The 22,802-nt window shown below is 33.2% G+C and overlaps 1 protein-coding gene across 7 annotated transcripts in view; it reads left to right on the top strand.

Moving 5' to 3' along the window:
- The window catches only part of LOC130445463 (alanyl-tRNA editing protein Aarsd1-B), a 38,844-nt gene extending 22,138 nt beyond the window's left edge, over positions 1-16,706 (top strand). Inside the window, exons 7-8 of one of the 7 annotated variants that reach the window (XR_008910054.1) lie at positions 5,525-11,723; positions 15,040-16,706. Coding sequence is in view for 2 of the 7 variants with exons in the window: in XM_056781080.1 (XP_056637058.1) it covers positions 5,525-5,741 (217 nt within the window). In the remaining 5 variants the exon portion in view is untranslated. Of the gene's footprint in view, positions 1-647; positions 1,195-5,524 lie in introns of those variants that run through there. The other 6 variants (XR_008910052.1, XR_008910053.1, XR_008910051.1 and 3 more) reach the window with 6 other exon arrangements.
- Positions 16,707-22,802: the final 6,096 nt, after the last annotated feature.

Raw genomic sequence — 22,802 nt, 5'->3', positions numbered from 1 at the left:
CAAGGAAATAGGGGTTTATACATACAAAATTCAACAAAATATCTTTGTTTCTCTTTCCCATTAACTTTGGGAGTCATCGTAGCTTGCTTGCTTGCTGATTATAGTCAGAGCAACAGGGGTGTAGTACTGAATACCATCATTTTGTCATTTTCTTTCGGCAGTTGTTGTCTTTGTTGCTTCTTTTTATGTCAGAATGTTTGAGGGAGAGAAGAACGCATGCAGGCTCCACAATGACCGTATTTCAAGGTCAGTGAAATTTCTAACGTAAATAATGATTGTCAAAGTTTCATTTGACGTAAAATAAAATGAAGTGAATTTTTTTTTCCAGGCTTATGTAACCTAGTCATATAATCAATCCACTATTATCAATCCTGCTGACTATTGTTTCAATAATTATCATTATGTAAATTATCGTTGGATAAATTTTTAATTGGCGTAAAAACATTTTTGGAAATTTTTTTTTAACACAATAAAAAATTTTTCACAACTCTATCCCCGTTGGTTGACCTTGCTGAATCGCTATTCTTCTTTTGGATGTATCTAAATAATTTTACTTAGAATCAATCGGAATAAAATGATTATGTCATTTGCAACGCTGCCTCCCGGAATAATAGTGTATTCATCTCAATTTTTTTCCTTAATTTTAGAATATGCCAGTTGTTAGAAGGAAAAGGAGCTGGGAAAGGCAATACATTTAGAGCCAAAGTAAGCAACATGGCTAAAAGAAAAGATGCGGAAAAAATTTTAACGAACTATTTCAGTGCTTCTACTTCATAATTTATAAAAAATGGAAGTAAATAAAGTTTTTAATTGTAAATCATCTAAAAATTGTTTTAAGAGAATTTTAATGAATGCCAGGGTTTTCTTAAAAATATTCAGAAATAGAAAAGCTTATCAAAAAAAGTTTTATTGAAGATAATAATAGATGAAGTTATCAAGGGAAAGTCCGGCTCCTAAATAGTGGACTAAAATCGCTGTCCAATTATGAGTTTAATTTATACGAAGGTATAACCAAATAAAACCTACCTCACCTCGTAGGGAATAGGAAATAGATTTCTACAACTTTTTATGGTAGGACCAAACTTTTAAAATAGCTCTTGAAGGTCACTGACCTCCAATTACAATTTTTCTTAGGATAAATCGATATATTTTTCAAGTTTTTAATTCAATACTTCACTCTGTGACAAGTTATGTGACAACTCGAGTCAATACTAGTCCATACTTTCGGTGAAACAAATATGATTTTCTTAAAAAAGCACTTTAATTCCGCGCGAGAAGCGAAGTCGCTCAGGGCGGCTATACATCGGTAAGTACTTAACAAGTATGCCGCTTCCGCACAAATAAACTAAAAAGCCAAGTCGAAATTTTTAGTATTGAACTAAATCGATTTAAAATGGGTCTTTATTAAAACTTTGTTTTTAAATTTTATTTTATTACTGGGAAGAAGTACCTATAAAAAATAATAAATCCTTTATTGAAAATTATTAATAAATCATTAATTACATTTCCCACTCCATCAAATATTTCTTATACAAGAAATTTTGGTTTATTACTAGGAATTTGTTTAATAATCCAAATTTTTACAGGATTATTTTTAGCAATACTCAATCAGCTTTCAACACTGCAGCACATATCTGCCAATGATAATTATGGGTCATTAATACATGGAGCTTCTTTGTTCGTATTGGTCGAGGAAACTACTATACAAGTAGATATACTAAGCCGATCTCACTAGAAGTATAAGGAAATCAATGCGAGTGTGGCGTTATAGGGTCATCGTCATGTTTATTCCAGTAGCCCGCCATTGGTAATAGACGTAGCACCATCTTTGATAATATCCACATGGTATCGCCATTTTGATACCAATGGTGCGCCATAATTCTATTTTATTTTTTTTCATAAAAATTTTAGTTTTTAAGTGGAATCGACCCTCCTATCTCAGAGGTTAAAATAAATTAACCACTCGCTCTTTAAAACTTGATATGAAAAGTCGCGAAGCCATTATACGAGGGACAAAAGAAAAAACATACGAGGCGTATAAAAAAAATATCTCATTTATCAAAATAAAATTATAATTCGAGTAATTATTAATTTAGTTGGTTGTTATTATTATTATTATTAAAATTTGTTTTGTTTATTTTTTAAGAGAAAATTTATTAGTATATTATACAGGATACCATAAAATTATTATAATAGCATTTCTTTCTTAAATAATGTATTAAAATATTTAACAAGAGAGAGAAATTATGTCATCGACATTTTTATGCATGTTCGAGAGGAAAAGTACTATTTGTATCTGGTGTCTCAATGAGATTGGCTCTTGGCCATATCTCTGGAACCGTTTATAGTACAGCTTCGAAAAAAAAAAAATTATAACAAAAGTGACCTCGAGAAATATCTTTATAGAGTTGTAGGTCCACCGCTAGAGGGCGTAATTAAATATCAAAAATTATAAAATAAACAATTTACAAATTTTGCCTATTTACGATTCATTTAAACTATGATTTTCGTATTCTTCAAGAAATTCAGCGTATATTCGATTTTACAAGTTTTAGTCTATCTCTTTAAATAAGAGGTGGGGGGAAGCGGGAACTTTATTATGAAAAAACGCCTATAAGTCCAGTTATACTTAACCTATCTATGCAAATTTATTCTTTTTGAAGAGAGCTCCTTTCTACTAATGTAAGAGTTATAATTTCGAAATAAGCTAATGAGTAACGTATACGCTAGATGGTGCTATTTATTTATTTTTTTAAATCTAGCTATCCTTGAATAGTATTGAATGGAAACAAGCAGTTTTAATTAAAAAATATAAAAGTAGACTAAACTAGCAACAGAATAGCGAAAACCGCATGACGAAATTTTTTTCGTATTACGAGATATCGTAAGAAATGTGTAAATTTTAAGCATTTTCATTTAAACATAAGTTACTCCGGGTTGACTGAATGGATTTTAACGTTTTTTGACTTCAAGTTAATAAAAAAATATACTCTCTTTTTATATAAAATAGCTTAGTTACATTTGAATAAAATAAAAAAATATATATAAAAAATAAGTGAACCACCCCCATTTTTTTTAATAGGGGGTCACCTGCAGGTGACACTGGGCATTGTTGTAGCAAAGTTAAGACTCTGAAGGACACACGCGTTTTTTTTATAATAATATTTATTTTATTACATATCTATATGAAAAAATTATTTATTGTGAAAGCTGTACCAACACTTTAGATGCAAACCGATATTGCATTTGGTACACATTTTTCTAGTGCGTTGGTGACAATATTCGCATCTTCGTTGAAAGTAGTTGATCCACTTTTGTGATAGGATGCAATGGTGACGATGCTATTGTCATGCCTCTTAGCTGCAATAATTTCCTTAGAAGCTTTATGACATAGTTTACCTCTTGCCTATTTTTTCATGTCCTTTGAGTTTGGTAAATTACAATTCTTTAACCGGTTTGCCCGAACCGTACCCGTACCCCCAACATTCTGCTCTCGCAAATATTTGAGAAGAGGCAAACCAGTGAAAAAATGATCAAAGTTGTACGATCCTAACTCTTCTGGTAATCTTGAATGGAGTTCTAAAATAACAGCAGCTCCTAGGCTCAAGTCGGACTGCATATTGAGGCCAGGGTCGGACGCGCCCTGATATGGCTCACAATTTACTAAATATCCATGGCGCTTAGCAGCTGACCAGAGCTTGTAACCGAACCTTATCGGTTTTCCGTGGATATGTTGTTTGGTACCGTGCCTTCCAAAGTATGGTACTATAGTTTCGTCTATGGAAATGTGTGAACAACTTTTTTGAAATGTGCAGTGAAATTTACATTCAGTTTTGTAACATATTCTCGAACTTTAGCAAATTTGTAGTTAGGCGGAAAGGATGTACTGTCAGAAAGATGAAGATATCGCTGAATTTCGAAAAATCTATTCCGCCTTATGCTAGATGCTACTAGGTTATTGTGCGTGTCACTTTTTACTTCCCATAACATTCTCATATACTTTGGAGTCAAATATCCTATAAGTAGCAGTATTGCAATGTACACTCTAATTTTATCACAAGTATTATTCAGAGTGTGATTTCTCTGTAAAGCATACAAATTGCTAATATCAACTATAAATTTTATTATGTCGTCATTATAGAGCAAATCGAAACATTCGACGGCACTCATCACTTCCTGAGAGTTAGTAAAAACTTCTTCATCACGGTCTCCTTTACCGCAACTAGTAAAAAAAGTGTCCTTGCTATACCATTTTTTAAAGCATTGTGTTTTTTCTTCGGTGCAGCCAAGTCGATTTCTTCTTCCAGGTCATCCATGCGATCTTCTCCAGAAGTGGAGGGTCTATTTTGTAGCTCTACTTGAGATCGAAGCATACGACTGGGAAAATGAAGAATATTAACTTCGTTTTCATCTCCACTGTCTTCGTCAGTCACCACGCCATCATCAGGAGGAAATAAAATAATATCACCTGGGTCTTCCTCAGCCAGCAACTCCTCGGCAATCTCAATACTGTAATACGTGAACAAGCACTAAAATATCATCAGCACAAAGCGATAAGACTAAATGTAAATAAAAATTTTGTTATTACTAAGAATGAATTCAGAGTAGTAGAATTATTATATTGCCCAGTGTCACCCACTGGTGATGAAATCACACAAACTCAAACTACTCTAGACCGCGTAAAACAAATGAATGAGTTTAACAAATGACATAATGGTCAGTGTTGCAATAAAAAAAAAGTATAGTGTTACTAATTAACTTTGCTATAAAAATGGTAGGATTTAAAAATAAAGTTTAAGTGTGGTAGAAAAAAATGTTTTACTTTCTGTCACCTACAAGTGACACTGGGAATTCATTCAAGAGTTGATAATAGTTCCAATTATTATGTTAACATTACTTATGTTAGGAAACTGCGTTATGGAAGTTAAAATGGAAATATATAAAAACAAGTAGTGGGCCATGAAAAAAAAAAATAAAACAAAAAGATATTATGTTTTGTGTCAAATTAATAAACCTAGTAATTTGTTCATTTACGTGTCATTGCGATTTGTGTGCATTAAATTCGATTTAAAATTTACTTAAAACATGTATCTAAGATGATTCTTACAAACGAAGAAGCATTTGATTGATAGGCATTTACTTTGAATGTACTTAAGGGAAATACAACTGTTTCGATTAGGGTATATGCCATACAATATCCCCAAAGACGTCATTCCGGTAGCAGAGTTTTTCATCGACTCATACATAAGAACGACTGGAAATGTAAATCTTACTGTATGTTTGGGCATATGTACAATTTAACACGCATTATTAAGTATTAGAGCAATAAGTAGAGACTTGAGAATAAGCAGAACCACCGTTCAACGTATTTTGACAGGACACAGGTAAATTATGATGTAAAAAGTTATGTTTCTTAAACAAAATATACCCGCATAATATTATTTGTGGGCATGGTTATATGTTAACATAATAATTTATTTATTATTCTGGAAAGATATTTAATAAGACATTATATTTCTTTTAGATTTCATCCATATCATATAGTACTACATCAAACATTGGTTAATCGTGATTACGACAGAAGGTTGGATTATTGCAACTGGTTACTACTCGTACATATGGTATATAACGACCCTCAATTACTGTCACGTATTTTGTGGACAATCGAAGCTACATTTAGTAGTGATGGTACAGTTAACCGGCATAATATGCACTATTGGTCACAGAATAATTCATGCTAGATGGAAGAAGTTCAGTATCACGGACAATGTTCGGTGAATCTATGGTGTGGTATTGTAGATAGTCAGATAATTGGACCTTTTATTTTTGATAACGCAATTAAAGGGGAACGCTACCTAAATTTTATAAGGGATGAATTACCACTTCTAGAAGATATATCACTAGCAACACGTAGGTCTATTTTGTTTCAGCACGATGGGTGTCCGGCGCATTTCTCCAGATAAGTTAGAGAATTTTTAGATAATGCTTACCCTAATAGGTGAATAGGACGTGGAGGCCTATTTTTTGGCCAACCAGGTCACTAGACTTAACCGTCTTAGATTTCTATCTCTTGGGCTGGATTAAAGATCTTGTTTGTGCAATTAGACCCACTACTAGAGATAACATGATCGAGAGAATAATAAACGCCATTTGAACATTAAGGTCGTCACTAGCGAGGTACCTTAAGTTATATTTCCATTTTAACTTCCATAACGTAGTTTCCCGGTGACAGCATAAGTAATATTGACATAATAATTGGAACTATTATTAATAGAACAAGGTAAGATAAGATAATTTTGAGGAGTCACAAAATGTTAAAATCCCTTCAGTCAAAACGGAGTAATTTATGTTTAAATGAAAATGTTTAAAATTTACACATTTCTTAGGATATCTCGTAATACGAAATAGATATCGACATGCGGTTTTCGCTATTCTGTTCCTAAGTTATAACTCTTACATTGGTAAAAAGGAGCTATCTTCAAAAAGTTTGTATAGATAGGTTTCCGGCTTCCCCCCACCTCTTATTTGAAAAGATAGACTAAAACTTGAAAAACAAATATGTATACGCTGAATTTCTTGAAAAATACGATAATCATAGTTCAATTGCATCTTAATTAAGCAAAATTTGTAAATTGTTCATTTTATAATTTTTGGTATTTAATTATTCCCTCTGGCGGTGGACCTAGAGCCATTCTTATTGGGACACCCGGTACAATGTCATCGGAGGAGTATAGACGCAAATTCGAGAAATTCGGTAGGCGTGTTCGAGAATTGAATAGAGATCATTCCATGGATATAAGATTGAAGCGATAAGAGGATTGGAACGAATGCGATTGTTTGAGAATGAGGATAAAAACGTTGAAAAATCGACAACTTCCGCACGCGCAATATCCATTAAACAGAATAGAACAACAAGAACGATAGGGCGGGGAGGGAGGAGATTATAATTAAGGATGATATTAATAATGTGTTTGCAATTAAATGTGTAATTTTAATATGGGCATATAGGCATAAATGAGTAGACTTTGTGTGTGTTTCAATAAAACAGCTCCTCATTATTTATGTTATTTTATTAAATCAAAACAAAAAAAATTACAATGATATCATATTTGAAAGGCAGTGTCGTAATTGATTCATATTTATTTTCGTACAATTGAAGGTTCCATCTGCATGGTATCAATAATAAGTCGTTGTGGTGGCGTAAATATGCACTCAAATGCTTCTCCGTTTTCGATGGACATTTCCCAAGATTGCAATTACCATTGATAATGTAGCCTTGATAGCCTGATTTTCATTGTGGTACGATTTTATGCGTTACTGGTATCATATGATTATTTTGTCGTGTCGTGTATAGTTATACAATATGCTTTTTATTAGCGGGAAATCCTTTTTCATTCCCTCATACTGTTTAGGACAGTCTATCTATTATAATTAGGGAATGATTTTTGAATTCTTCGTAATCTAAGTTGAATGCCAAACACCAGCACTAGAATTATTAGTATAACTTATTTATAGAGTAACGTGTAATTATCATAGGCAAGAGTATAGATATTCTTTGCGAAATCTAACTTTAATAGTTCGAATTGCAAAAATTCTCTATTCAAATCCAATCTTACATTGGTAGCGTTCAAGTGATCAAATTTGAAGGGATCGATGGTTGTTTTGTTGCGTTTAACTGTTTGGAAGAACTCCACCGACGAGTTCGTTTCAACTAACCAAATTTCATTTTTTGCGTCTCTAGTTTATGCAAACAATATACAAAGTTCCCAATCTCTAAATGGTATGAATATAAGTCGATCATTTTTTATTTGCTCCATCATACGTAATTTGATATTATCGTCTGATAGATATGTTTAATCTTCAACGTCATACGGTCTATGATGATTTTGATTGATGTTTGTGATGTAGTAGTTACTCCATTTACGATTACGGCATCTTGCTACGAGAGTAAATGAATCGAAAAGTTTGTTTTCCATATGTAACCTTAGTGTAATCGTTTAATACATTAAAAATATGTGTAAGACGAATCAATAAAGATTTACTACCACCGCCAATATCATGCAATAGTGGTTTTTTTGGAAAATTCCAACCGGCTATAGCCATTTCTTTCGATTCCACATCAAACTTCTAACCGGATTTCGTACTACTTCTATTTCTTCTCCACTTTGAATATAGGAACAAGAATCGAAATGCGCCACAATTCGGAGCAAGATAGACGTGTCCACAGCCGGTTGTTTCTAAATTTCCCTTGATTTCCAAGTGTGTTTCATGTATGATGTAGAGCGGGTCAATTTGTTGGATATCAAATTCTACGGAATAACTATTGTTTTTAACAGTGAAAATCTTCTTTTCCTATAAATTCATCATATTAAGGATCTCGATAAAGATCGAATATTGCCAATATTTTTATCACAGGTTGTTGTTGCTCAATACACTTCGGAACGAACGTATTCCCTTTTTTGAGACATTCTTCTTAAAATTTAATCCTATTACTTGGAAGAACACAGTGAGCTTCGTTCTATCGAACAATTTTCGAGAGACTGGTCGTCATCGTTGATCAAAAGACCCATTGTCAGCTTTCCAATATATGTAGGAGAAGCGTGCTTTTCTCTCCACGAAAATTAACGGATTCGAAGTCTTGATTCAATACTCGAATAGCAATTTTGGTGATTTACAAGGTGCTGCTTGCAGATACGTAAATCGAATTATTGGGTCGTTCGTTGATTGCGTAACTAGGATCTACTGTAATTGGTAAACTGAATAATATATGAGCAGGTTTATCACCGTCGAATGATCCGTCGGCTTTTACTTTACTTTACTGCTGGTCAGATAAGTGACTAGTTCTTTCGGAGGCTTTAGATTATCGAACGAATCAAAATATTCCACGCAGAGATTTATCTTTCTATAGGCTACCCATTTAGATACATCTAAATTTAGTAACACGATTTCATTGCTTTGTTATGTAGATGTTCTTCTGTCAATTTCTGTTGGGCACTTTTTGCATCGATCACCGTTTTAGCTATTCCCGCCGCACCTCCCGATAATGCCGAGTGAAATGATCTTAAGTATACAGATTTGACGAAGGTTTTACGGAATTTTCAAGAGAAATATAACTTGCCTGTAGATGGTATTCTAAAGATAGATACAATCGAACTATTACATCGTCCTCAATGTTATGTAGGACAAAATGATTATAGTATCGAACACTCGTATCGTATTAAATCGAAATGGAATAAAGCGAATATAAATTAGTATTTTCCTCATGCATCACCTGCATATGCTGCAACCACCCAAAAAGGCCTTTAATCTATGGAAACTAAATTTCAAGGTGTATGATACATAATGTCAAGCTGTATACCCGCCTATAGAATCCTTTTGTATTTCATAAAGTTATTTTTTAATAATGATTTCGATTAAAAAAGGGTCAGTTGTAAAGAAGTCTAGAAATGTACAGTACTAAAATAAAAGGTGATTTGTTCAGTTTTACTCATAACTAAATCAATCAATCAAGCAACATAAAAATACAGTCCAGTAACCAAATCAACTCAACCAACTTGCAATGGAACATTTTCTTTTATTTCATACCATTTTTTAAAACAACTGATCTTCATTTTTCATATACTCAATTTTCCAAAAACAAACATCCTCTGCTCTCTGAATAATGCAATTTTCATCTATTGAGATTTCTTTATTCGGAATTATTTACATTTGATAAAACTAGATATGCCATCAAATTTGACAACTGTTATTAACGTTAATATGTAGTCACCGACTTTGAAATTCTTCATAAATGTAAAGAAAATATATTTTCTTTAATTATTAGCGCACTCTGCCGAGTGTCGTAACAATAGAAAGTGACATGCACGGTCAAATCACAAAACTCACTTTTGGGTTCTGTGGGACTAACGGAATGATGACATGACAGTAAAGCAACGCACATGTCAATGTTGACGTTTAATTAATAATTTTGGTAAAATTAGAAATGATTAATGATTCTATATCTATGTCTAATTTAAAATTGAAAAAAATTGTTCATTTCAACTAAATTGGAAATTAAAATGAGAGGATTTTTGTTACATTAAATAGGGCAAATAACAATTTGTTTAAGTACTCTGATGTATTTAAGAGTCCGTAAGTTCGAATACTGGAAAAGTCTCCCAATACCAGACAGTTTTAAAGCAAATTTATTTTTGTCGTATCAGCTACTGAGAGATATAGGTGATATTCATACCACTATTCCTATTCATACTACTATACACTATTTACACTACCTCTACATTAACACTTACAATTACAATGTCTGACGCGTGTTTCGATAATAAAGTTAACGTTAAATTTCACATTTATTCATTAAATAATAGGCCATGTCTTTCTATTCTTATATACATTAGATTAGTTGCCGCTGCTGTATAATCCTTCACAAAATTTTAGTAAGCTTGAAATCCTTCAAAACTCGTTTGGTTTGTTTCCAATGACTATCATTATAACAATTAAATTGGTTAAAATAACTGACTGGAAATGCAATGTCAGGCCTTGTTAATACAGCCAGGAACAGTGACAATGTTAAAACCATTTGAGGCAATTTTGCACGCCATCTAGTTACTTTTATGCTCGTTCTTCATAAAAATGACCCGTATCTTAGTGTCATCTGAAATAAATAGCAATATTTTCAACAACTAATGTTTTTTGGAACGATCGCAACTAAATGTGAAGGTTTCTTTATCTTCGAAATTCGAACCGGCAGTACATTGTTGCCGATTTTACTTTTTATTACGAAAGTAACACAAATTACCTATTCTATAGTAATCTTTACAATAGATAGATAGGGCGTATTTTGAAGTATCACGTTTCTAATAATGTTATAACATGTATTCATCTCGAACCGAAAATAAACTTAATCTCGTACTAATTGTTTGTCACCAATTTCAATGTATAAAAAAAAGATTTTTGTAATGAGTTCGTGTTGCACTAGCAAATAATGAAACAAATAATTTTTTGTTAATCAGTTAATCACTTAAATTTGGGATAGAAATAAGGATCCTTGCACAAAGGTATATAAAAAATATATATACATACTTTCCTTTGGTGACTGAAATAATATGAATTTGCGATTTCAGAACCTAGATCATGAATGTATTTTTGAAACATTCATATTTTGATGATATTTTGAAGAGGCGAAAAAATGAATCCTGGCTATTTTGTATGTTTTTTTTAACTTTCAGTTGATTTATGTGATTTATCCATTTTCCCCTTTCTTCCTGGGAAAAATATAATTGATTTTGTTCCGCTTTCGTACTGTATTTGATAAAATCAAAAACAATAACTTGTAAAAAGATCTAACTATACTAATATTTTAAACGTAACGAGATGAAATATACTAAATGTATCATAATACAAGATCGTAAGTACTAATAATTCAATTAATGACATTGTAGAATTCTTCGATTGTGCAATATGTCCTTTCTTAGCATGAAGGTTCTAACAGGTCAGAGGTCGGTTGGGCAATTAACCATCTTACGGCATTACCTAATGCTTGGACTTTCAGTTAAATTGTAATCAGACGGATTTCAATATAAATAGAGTAGGATGAGTTAAAATTTTGTATTTTCAATACAATGTGAAGTTATGAAGTACATTATGAATAAATTGAAATAAATGAATGTAAATAAAAAACATGTTAGATTTTGGCATAAACGTCAGGAATCACGGATTTTTGCTCTGAGGTAATTGCATCCTTCATATTAGATAACTAAATAAAACACTCAAAGTTTTAATATATGAATTTATTAGAAAATATCGAACAGAAATATTAAATAAAGTCACAATAATAACTACACTTTTTATGAAATTGTTGATATAAAATTATAATAATTATAGACTGAGCGTTTGAAAAAATTATCAGAAACTACAAGTAGTACGGTCCTGTATGTATTCCTTCTGCATTTTGCAGCTACAACATTGTTAGTGGGAAATTCGAATGGCCAACAAATTTAGTAAATTTATTGTAATTTTAAAACTTTTACAAATTCTCAAAATGTTTGTTAAAAAGTATGATAATGTTGCTTGGAAACATTATTCACATTCTATTATTTTTGTTTTCTGGATATTATTTTTTTTATAACCAGTACCCGATCCATTTGGACTATGTGTTCAAGAAAATATATACAAAGTAGCTCTCAATTTTGACCACAGAAAGAAATGGACAAAATCCAGTAAACAACATGAATCTTCGTTAAGAAGACTGTAAAACCCCAAAAATGTAGTACATGTAGAATCTACTCGCTATGACCTCTAGTTATTCTAATCACATTTGAATTGTGATTTGTTAAATGGGCATCAGTCATACATCCAGCCATTTTGAGTTTTTGATTTTGTTGAACCCTGTATTAGTCGAACTATCGTTTCTTGTTAAAACGGCATATGTCCTTGCATTTACAAGCTTGTCATGGGCGCGCAAAAAGATCAGATTTTGTTATAAAGGCATCAGTCAGTGACTCATGCCGTTTTAATAAATTTCTTCCGGCAACGTCACGTGGAACTGTTATGATTCTTAGGTTAGGATTTAATTTGACTGAAAGTTGTCATTAACATGATTACTATCATTATTTTGTGATCACAAGAAATATATGAAAATTATGGAAAGTGATAGTGATGTAGACAATGATACTGAAAAAAATAATTCACGCAAGAGAAAATACGATCCAAGCAAATACGTTAGAAATAAGATTAAGGATTCTAGAACTAAAGGCAAATTATACGTAAACCATAAGGGGAATACCGTAGAAGCCAAGAGCTCTAGATTATCTTGTGGGTAAGTGTACAGTGTTTTTTATATTTCTCAATATGTACTGTTTTTCCTTTGTTTACATAATAGGAGTAAAAAGAAATGTTTGGAGACTCTTGGTGAAGATAATTGCATCGATATATTCACAAAGTTCTATGATATAGACCAGAGGTGGGGAACCTTTTTACCATTAGAGGCCACATTTAAGTTAGGCAGCAATAAGAGAGGCCGCATAAGCTAATTGACCTAAGAAAGTGACTTTTGTGAAATTATTATAGTTTTTCTATAGATTTAACAATTTATTGCATTATATAGAAAAAATAAAATATAATACTACAAAATTTTAAATACAATATACATATAAAATAATATAAAAATATTATAAAAAAATACAATAAAAAATATTTTTTTACTCACTAAGTTAGTGACTTATTTGGCTTTGTTTTTTGTTTGACAGTAATTGTATATTTGGATCAAGCTTCGTAACACACAGCTTTAATTGATCCTCTAAATGTGCATCTGTAATTTGCGTTCTTAAATTTGTTTTTATTTTTGACATGAGAGAAAATGTTTTCTCGCAACAGTAGGTACTTCCGAAGCAGGAAAGTAAACAGCGAGTATGTCCTCAAAGGCATGGATATTCAACAGCATTTTTGCAGATTTCTATGGGATCCTTTTTAGCGTTAAGAAGGGATTTAATGATACTATCTTCCCCTAAATCAATTAACTCCATTTGTAGTTCTGCAGGAGCCTCGGATATATCTATTAAATGTGGTTGAAATGCCAGTTTCATAGCAGGAGTGTGCTCATCAAAATCAGAAAATCTATTAGTATACTCTTCTATTAAGCAATCCAAGACACCTACATATTCATAGAATATTTTATTTTCACAGTTCTGCTCATTTAACATTTTAGCTAGTTCCGGAAAGTGTTTTGCAGATATTTCCGATCGATAAAGCAATGTTTTGAAAAATGATAATTTTTTTCTAAACGCTTGGATCTTTTGCCACATTTCATAAATATACCTCGTTTTACCTTGCAGGCAAATATTTAAATTGTTTTGTTTTGACATCATATCAGACAAAAATGCAAGGTTTCTGAGAAATACTTCATCTGATAGATCACAATGTTTTCCTTGTTCTTGATAAAAGTTTAAAATTTGTCGTCGCAAAGACAATACTTTTATCAAAACCTGACCTGTTGATAGCCAGCGAACCTTGAAGTAGTATGGTAGGTCAACACTACACGTTTCCTTATATAAAGAGAGCATCTGCCGAAATTCACGATGACGCATTGCATTTACGCGAATATAGTTGACAATGGCAATGGTTCTATCCAGAGTGTCTTGCAAAATGGTAAATTTTGCGCAAAGATTTTGCTGATGCAAAATACAGTGAAATGATTTCAATTTTTTCAAGTTTAAGTTTTCTTTTTTCAACAAAGCAACGAATCCTTCATTTTTGCCTCTCATGGAAAGTGCGCCATCGGTGCAGACACTGACTAAATTACTGACATTCAATTGTAATTTATTACATACTTCTTTGAAGTTTTAGAAAATATCGACTCCGCAAGTTCTTCCAGTTAGTAACATTGAAAATCTTTAGTTATAGCACAATAAAATATAAAGCCGAATCTGTTTATCAGTGCTTTTATCTGAAGCAATTGAAAAATAAACATCTTCATTTTGTATAATTGTATGAAGCTGCTCTGTTACATTTTGCGCTAATTCGTCCTGTCGATCTGTTACAGTTCTTCTTGAAAGAGGTAATTGTTTGTATTTGTCGACATTTCTTGGATCTAACATACTCACTGCTTCAACAATACATTCTTTAATTATTTAAATGTCACTAAATGGTTTGCCCCTTTTTCCAAGTATATGTGCTATTTTATACGTAACAGCAACTGTAGCGGAATTTTGATTTACAAAGGCACTAAAAGATGTCTGCTGATGATGCTTCTCATTTTTCAACTTTTAAAGTACAACTTTTCGTGATTCACCTTCTAAAGCGAAATATTTATGTTCTTTATGAGTCAAGTAGTGTTTATTTGCATTCGCTTTTTTAAAAGTATTTAAAACTGTATTGCACAACAAACACATCATTTTATCTTTCTCAGCAGTAAAGAAAAAATCTAACTCCCATTCTACATTAAATGTTCTGTTTTCATCACATAATTTTCTTCTCTTTCTATTTGACATTATGGATAAAAAAAAACGAGTATCGAATAATATCTTTAACAAAATGTATACTTTCTAGAAATACAATAAAACCATGCAACTGTTATAAGAACGCACTGTTAACTACAGTTTGCTGAAGATCGCAACAAGGAAGCGTTGAGAGAAGCCAAAGCAAGGTGTGACACTCAAATGGGAGATCTGAAACCGAGTTTTGTTTACTTCTTAGACAAGGTAGTTGGCGCTGCTGGCGTTAATTTAAATTTTTTTTGCAAAGACCATCAGCTGACTAATGAATTGCTCTGTGTAATCGATGATGCAACCAATCAATATCGATGTAAACATATCGTCTGCTAGCATGTGGCTGCTCTGTATGACAAATTTTGTAAATAGTATTTTGTAATTTTAATTTATTTTCAAATAAATATTACATAGAACATTATTCGTTTCTTTATATATATGTAAATTACATAAACATTGTGGAATTTTCAGTGAAGTGAAAAATTATTTATTTGGATATAAAACCAATATTTCGGCAATACTCTGAGAAAAGCATAATTGATTTCTGTAATTCTGAAATCTTCGAATAAATCATTTTTCACTTATCTGAAAATTCTACAATTTCTCAATTCCCAATATTCCTTCTAAATAAAAAAAGAAAAAAATAAGAAAAAAGAAAAACACACACAGATAAGCCGGCTTTTTTTTCGTTTAGTTCATTCTTATTGCAACTTGGGGGCGCTGAAAACTGTTTAAAAAATTAACATTGAGTGTCCAAGTCTGAAACGGATGGTCTGTGGGCCAGAGCCTCGCTCATGTGTGCTAGGATCCGTTTCAGACTAGTATTCTGACGTCATGTTACAATATGTCTGTCTTTGGCGGGATTTTTCGCGCAACTGTCATGGCGTTGATGTACAATAGTTGTTTGAAACGAACTCATTTAAAAACAATGCATAAGTTGTATCTTGAAAAATATCCCGACAAGAAAGTTAGCTATTCCTTTTATCGATCTTTTTTTGTAGAGAATTTTAATTATAGATTCAGAAGGCTACAAGTTGAAACATGTTGTACATGTGAACAACTTAACTTAAAAATAAAGTCACCCTATTTAAATGAAGCTGCTAAACGCACTGCAGTGGCTGAATTACTAGTTAACAAGCACAGAAGTAGAAAATTTTATTCAGCCTTAAAACATGCAGCGTCGGATGATGGTAAGAATGAAGATAACGTCTTATCTTTAGCTTTTGATTTCATGCAAAATATTTCTCTGCCTAAAGTTCCTATTCAAGAACTTTTTTATCATCGCCAATTAACTGTAAACGTCTTTGCAATCTCTAATATTAAAGCTAACACCAGTTTTCTGTATGTATACCACGAAGGTAAAGGGAGGAAAGGGTCTGACGAAGTATGCTCGTTTTTGCATGACTACTTAAAGCAGATCCCAGAGGAAATAACTGAACTGCGTCTCTTCTTTGACAACTGCTCCGGTGAGGGGGCACAGTTTTTCACCTCGTGACAGGGATTTTGGAATTATTTCTCTAAGATTAAGAAAACATGATAGAATTTTCAACGTGCATGAAGTAACTGAACACATTATTTTAAGTGGCAAACCAGGCAAATTCCACGTTAAGGAAGTTAAAGTGGCATACCTTTTGGACTTTAAAATGTTTTCACGTCATCTACTCACTCTCGAATTTTTTGCATCAAGTATATATTATGTAGAATTTTCGAATGGATTTGTATATTAATAATTTTATTAAAATAGTGATGAGTTTCAAATCAGAAATTCATTTTTTATCCTCCTCTAATAATTTCTGGCGCTGTTTTAAAAACTTTTAAAAACCCACTTGCTACTAAAGCGCTACTTTAATTTGTTTCCTTTCAGCGGACACCTTTTGATACATTGAAATGGTTCTCCTTACCTCTACACTCCATATTGTAGAGGTATAAAATTTATTCTAGTTTTATTCTTGAAGAATGAAACATTTTAAATATTTTAAATTTTTATTTTTGACATTTATGGAAACATTACATTAATAACAGGATTAAAATGATATTAACACGTTTATATTTTCTTGAGTGTACCGATATTTTACAATTAAAATTTATAAAATTCAACATTCATTATAAACTTTTTACATACATTACATAAATTTTATTTTTCATCTAACGTTAAAAGTTTTTTTATTTTAATATATCAATGTGCTAAAAAATACTTTTCATAAAAATACTGGTGTACTTAAGAGAGTGTGTATGCTGTACCGGGTGGACAACTAAAAACTGCAGTAGGCTTTATCTCAGAAACGGATACAGCTTCAGAGAAAAAATATGACAAAAGTAGCCTCAAGAAACACGTGGAAATTATTTTCAGAATTTTAGGTCCACTACTAGATTTTTAAAGTTCTTTATATTCGATAATCGAATACTTCAACAGATTCTGTGCATTTTTCATTTCACAAGTTTTAGTCTATCTCTTCAAATAAGAGATGAGGGGCAGTGGGACCTTGTTATGAAAAAATGGTTTAAAGTCCGATTCTACTTAGCCCGTTTTTTATAACCTTGATGTTATTTAAATAAGGTTTTGTCCAGGATGAAAAAATATATAAATCTAAGCAATTTACTTAACAACGTGATCCAAAAATCTGCTAGAAAAGTTTTTGCTTCTGTTTTTTGGGATTGCCATGGAGTAATCATCATTGATTTTTTGGATAATGGCAGAACAATAGCTGGATATAACTATTCGACATTACTGACCATCCTACGGGAAAAAATTAAAGAGCGAATACGCGAAAAGCTATCCAAAGGTGTTTTGTTTTTGCAGTTCAACGCCCCTACACACAAATCTCATGTTTTCATGCAAAAAATTCGTGATTTAGAATTTGAATTACTAGAACATCCCCCTTATTCACCAGATTTGGCTTCGTCCGACTATCATCTCTTTCCTCAACTGAAAAAAAGTTTAAAACATTGAAAATTTTCTTCCAACGAGGAGGTAATAAAAGCTGTGGAGTTCTGGTTTGCAGAGCCAAAAGAAACATTTTTAAGAATTAAGAGGAGAATATGTTGAGTATAAAATATTTTGATATTAAAATTTTGTTTGGTTCTATAGTAGGCTAAGAATTTTCCAATATATCCTCGTACATGTTATATTATACAAATGCCAATAATATAATATAATCCGTTATTTTTTAACAAGAATGGTAGATTTTGAAAACATAAACTTTCAAACTGTACAGATGTTATAAATATTATCATATTATACATATTTTTAAAAATAAACTAGTTGGCTATGAAGAGGAAAAAATCTAAACAAAACAAATTTCTTATTAAATATCGGTGAAGGTTGCTGGTTTAGAAAATGGCAAGATTTGATAGAAAATATTATTGACTTGACTAATAGTTGTTAAATTAACCCTATTATTTTATTTGTCATTATTAATACAATGAAAGTAATTAAAATATCGCTAGCGACCAATATTAGGTATTCAATATAAAATTTTAAAAAACGTGTCATTTTAATTCGAATATACCCGATAATCCTATTTATATTTCACATATTAGCTAGGCTTTTTGCCCTTTTAGCTCTATCTCCGACCCTATTTTTCTAATTTTGGAACCTCGGTACTATTTTTTAAAAAACGAATTGCTACTTCTTTTAGAAGACATACCCTTAGCTTAACGTTGCTTATTAAATTGCTTAGAATTTTTATATTTTGTATTGTCTGACGAGACCCAGAACATTTAAAATGAATAGTGAATAATTGGTCCGATAAAGAAAAAGTAGTGAATTTGAAATAGAACCATCTACTCGTCCATTAGCGCTCGTGAAAAAAAAAGAGTTGAATAATGAGATTCTACGTGAACTATTGCTAATTAAACAACGTCACGAAGAAAAACAGCTATCCTCTACCCCGAATTGACGTTTCACTTAACACTTTAACTGGCAGCAAGTTGTTTTCTACCTTGGATCTACCTGGTTATTGGCAAGCGAAGATGGCCCAGAAGATGAAGAAAAGACTGTTTTTACGACCGGATCTGGACTATGACAATTCAACGTTATGCGATTCGGACTGTGTAATGCGCCCGCGACATTTGAAAGAGTATGGAAAACGCGAGGGTTATCTTGGAAAACATGTCTTGTTTATTTGGATGACTTCGTGGTATTGGGAAAGACGTTTAGAAGACGTATTCAAGCGACTAACTCGACTCAGCAAGAGCTTTCCACTGGGATGAAGACTGTCAAAAGAACAAATATGATAGAAATCCTTCAGTAAGATTTAACATCCGATTAACTCAAAACATATTCAATTCTTTCTTAAAATAACTCAATTCATTCCGTTACTCAATTCACACATAATTGAAGAACATAAATAATCCAGATCATTTTGATTTAGACGATTTTTTAGTATTAAATTAGATATAAAATGCTGGAGAAAGAATAATTAATAAAAGAAACTGATCCACCCTCATAATCAAATCAAAATATAGCGTACATTATTTTGCCAAAATTAGATTTTAAATTTTTAAATAATCAGATATATATAACACCAAATTTAAATAAAATAGATTTTGAAAAATCTTATGAAATTGAAAAAATTTCAAAAAACGAGGCATACTGTCTCTCGTGTGAGGAGAAAGGACATCGGATAGACACAATGAGTTGTCCAAAATATAGGGGAGCCGTGTTTGGAAAGAGTTAGGGTTAAAATAGGCAGGTTAGGCGAAAGGAAGAGGAAGAAGAAGAAAGAAGGAAATTCGAATGGGAGTTGAAAGAGAGGCAGAAAAAGAAAAAAAAATAAACAGAAGTTCGGACAAAATTATTACGCAATCAACAATCATTGAAGAAAAAGAAGAAGGAGAAGAAAACCAAAAGGGAGATGAGAGTAGTGAGGGAACACTACTAAAAAAAATAATATTCGGCGAAACTGGAAAAAAAAAGGGAAAGGGGGGAAAGCAGGGTGGAGGGGGAAATAGAAAATAAAAAAGAAAGGAAAGAGGAGGAGAAAACGGAGGGGGAAGAGATAAACGGGAAAATAGAGGAAATAAAAAATATAATAAAGGGAGACACGGAACTAACCAAAAAATTCGAAGAATTAAGGGTTTTAGTAGAAAAAAGTATTCTAAATAGGGGGAATGAAAAAAGATGCAGGGAATGCAAGGAGGAGGAGGAAAAAGTAGAAAAAAAGAATTAACAAAACGAATCATAAAATAATTGGATAACGGGGAAAGGGAATACGAAAAATGGGAAACTATAGCAAAGGAAGAATGGGAGGAGGATGCTTACAAAAAAACAAGATGGGAAAGGGTAGAGGAAGTTTTAAGAGACAGAATAAGTAGTGTCATAATAAAAGGAAGAGAAGGGGGAGGGGAAACACTAGAAACAATAAAAAAATTAAGGGAGGAAGTTTGGGGAATTCTAGCTGAGCTAGAGGAGGAGCATATGGACGTTGTAGAGAATAGGATTAAGACAAAAAATAAGGAGCGCGAATGGCATGATTATTTGGTTAAGGTAGGGGAGGGGGAAGATTCAACTTATAAAATCATAAAGGAGATGGCAAAACTGGCGACGGAGAGGGGGGAAAAATAGTTAATGTTATAGTCGGAGAGGGCATTAAGAAAAATAAAATTAGACAAATATTAGAATATGTAAGCAGGAGGGAGGACACGGAGTGGAAGGTAATCACCATGGGGAAGGAAAGTATAGGTGGTGGAATCAAAACAGAAGGGGGAGAGTCGCTATTTATCAAAACGGGCGACAAAAAATTCTCGGACGTATTAAAAAACATTAAAAACGCAGTAAATGTCGAGAAAATAGGCGTAAAAGTCGAGTCCGTCCGGAAAACGGGAGGGGGGACCTCCTAGTAAAAGTCAAGGGCCAAGGGGCGGCCGAAAGACTTAAGGAAGAGATAAAAAATAGAATAGTCATGACCTGACCCACGTTAAAGCTGCTCAACTCGAAGCGGACCTACTTATCGTTTCTGAACCTAATAAAAAACTGACTGAGGGGGGTGGTTGGGTACAAGATAAGAGAAAGGACGTGGCGGTATTATTCAGGGATATTGGGGTGAGATAATTACAAAGAGAGGTGGGCTACGTCGTGGTCGAGCTTGATTGCGAGATCACGATCGAGGCCTGCTACATTTCCCCCAATGTCTCTATGATTGAATATAGAAAAACGATTAAGAAAATAATGAATACCGTCACCGACAATAAGAACTTTCTGATCGTGGGGAACGTCAACGCAAAATCGTCTCAGTGGGGATCCTCTATTAATGATGAGAGGGGTGACCTCTGGGACGACTGGCCCAAATGAATATAATCGCACTAAATAATAAAAAACCTACGTTTGTGAGGGGCACTAGCAGGAGTCACATCGATATGACTCTTGCTAGTGAAGGGTCATGCAGAAAAATCGCAAACTGGGACGTTCTCGACGATCAGATATTTACCCACCACAAGTTCATCACCTATGACATCAAAAGCAAAACAATTAAAACAAACAAAAACATAAACACCAATAAAAATATATATAAGAAAAAATTAATAGACGAAATAAAAAGCATAGGAATAGACAACAAGGTGGTGAACTTCGAGACTCTTCAGTTAGTATTAAAAGAAATTAAAGAGAAAGTAACAAAAGACAATAAAAATAAAAAAATCATAACAGACAAATGCCATATTGGTGGAACGATGAGATAGAGAAACTCCGAGAGGATTGCCTCCTTGCCCGGAGGACATACACCAGAAGCGGGGGCGAAGAAAGTTATAGAGACACATACAAACAGAAAAAAAAGCTCTGGGCAAGTTAATAAAAAATGAAAAGATGGCGGGCCATATGTGAAGATCTCGAAAAGGATATATGGGGCGACGCATATAAAATCACAATGAAAACGTTGAGAGCCGTCGCCCCATACAACTTAAACGAAGAGCAGCGGCTAGAGGCCGCGTCGCTACTCTTCCCTAATAAAAGGGAAGAAAACTTTCATAAGGAAAGCGACGCGGCTCCTCCAAAATTTACGATGGAAGAAATCCTGGCCGCTGCCGAAGATATCAAGCAGGGTATAGCCCCCGGCCCTGATGGCCTGCCACCAGAGGCAATCAAATCCCTGATCAAAACGAGGCCTGAAACTATTATATCCGTTTTTAACGAACTACTATGCAGGCAAGAGTTTCCTAGAGAATTAAAAATAGCAAATTTAATACTATTATTGAAACCTGGGAAACCCCCCGATTCGCCGGCCTCATATAGGCCGGTATGCTTGTTAGACTGTCTGGGAAAATACTAAGAAATATTAATAAAAAAAAAGACTTGAAAAATTCCTGGACAGCAAAGCAGCTCTATCAGATCAGCAATACGGCTTCCGCAAAGGTCGTTCAGCAGTGGACGCCGCAAAGTGGGTACACGATGCGGCGAAAGCTTCGAGAAGAAGATGGGTGGTCCTTACAACGGTCGACATCAAAAACGCCTTTAACTCGGCCAACTGGGGCCTGATAATCAAAAAATTAAGTGAAATGAAGGCCCCAGGATACCTGATAAACATTATAAAGGACTACCTAACGGAAAGGAGAGTATGCGTATCGAGAAGGCAACAAATCCAATTGACCGCCGGAGTACCCCAAGGGTCGGTCTTAGGACCGACCCTTTGGAACATACTCTACGACGGGGTACTCCGACTAGAACTAGAGGGCGGTGTCAAATCGATCGCATACGCTGACGATCTAGCCATATTAGCGGAAAGCGATATGAATTGGGGCATCGTAGATATAATTAAGGAAAACTTGACTAGAATAAAAAGCTGGATAGAGCAGATGGACCTGCAAATAGCAGTAGAGAAAACGGAAATA

Source organism: Diorhabda sublineata, chromosome 6 (genome assembly GCF_026230105.1).
Source record: "Diorhabda sublineata isolate icDioSubl1.1 chromosome 6, icDioSubl1.1, whole genome shotgun sequence".
In the NCBI taxonomy this organism is placed as follows: domain Eukaryota; kingdom Metazoa; phylum Arthropoda; class Insecta; order Coleoptera; family Chrysomelidae; genus Diorhabda; species Diorhabda sublineata.
This window is presented reverse-complemented; position numbering and strand designations above follow the sequence as displayed.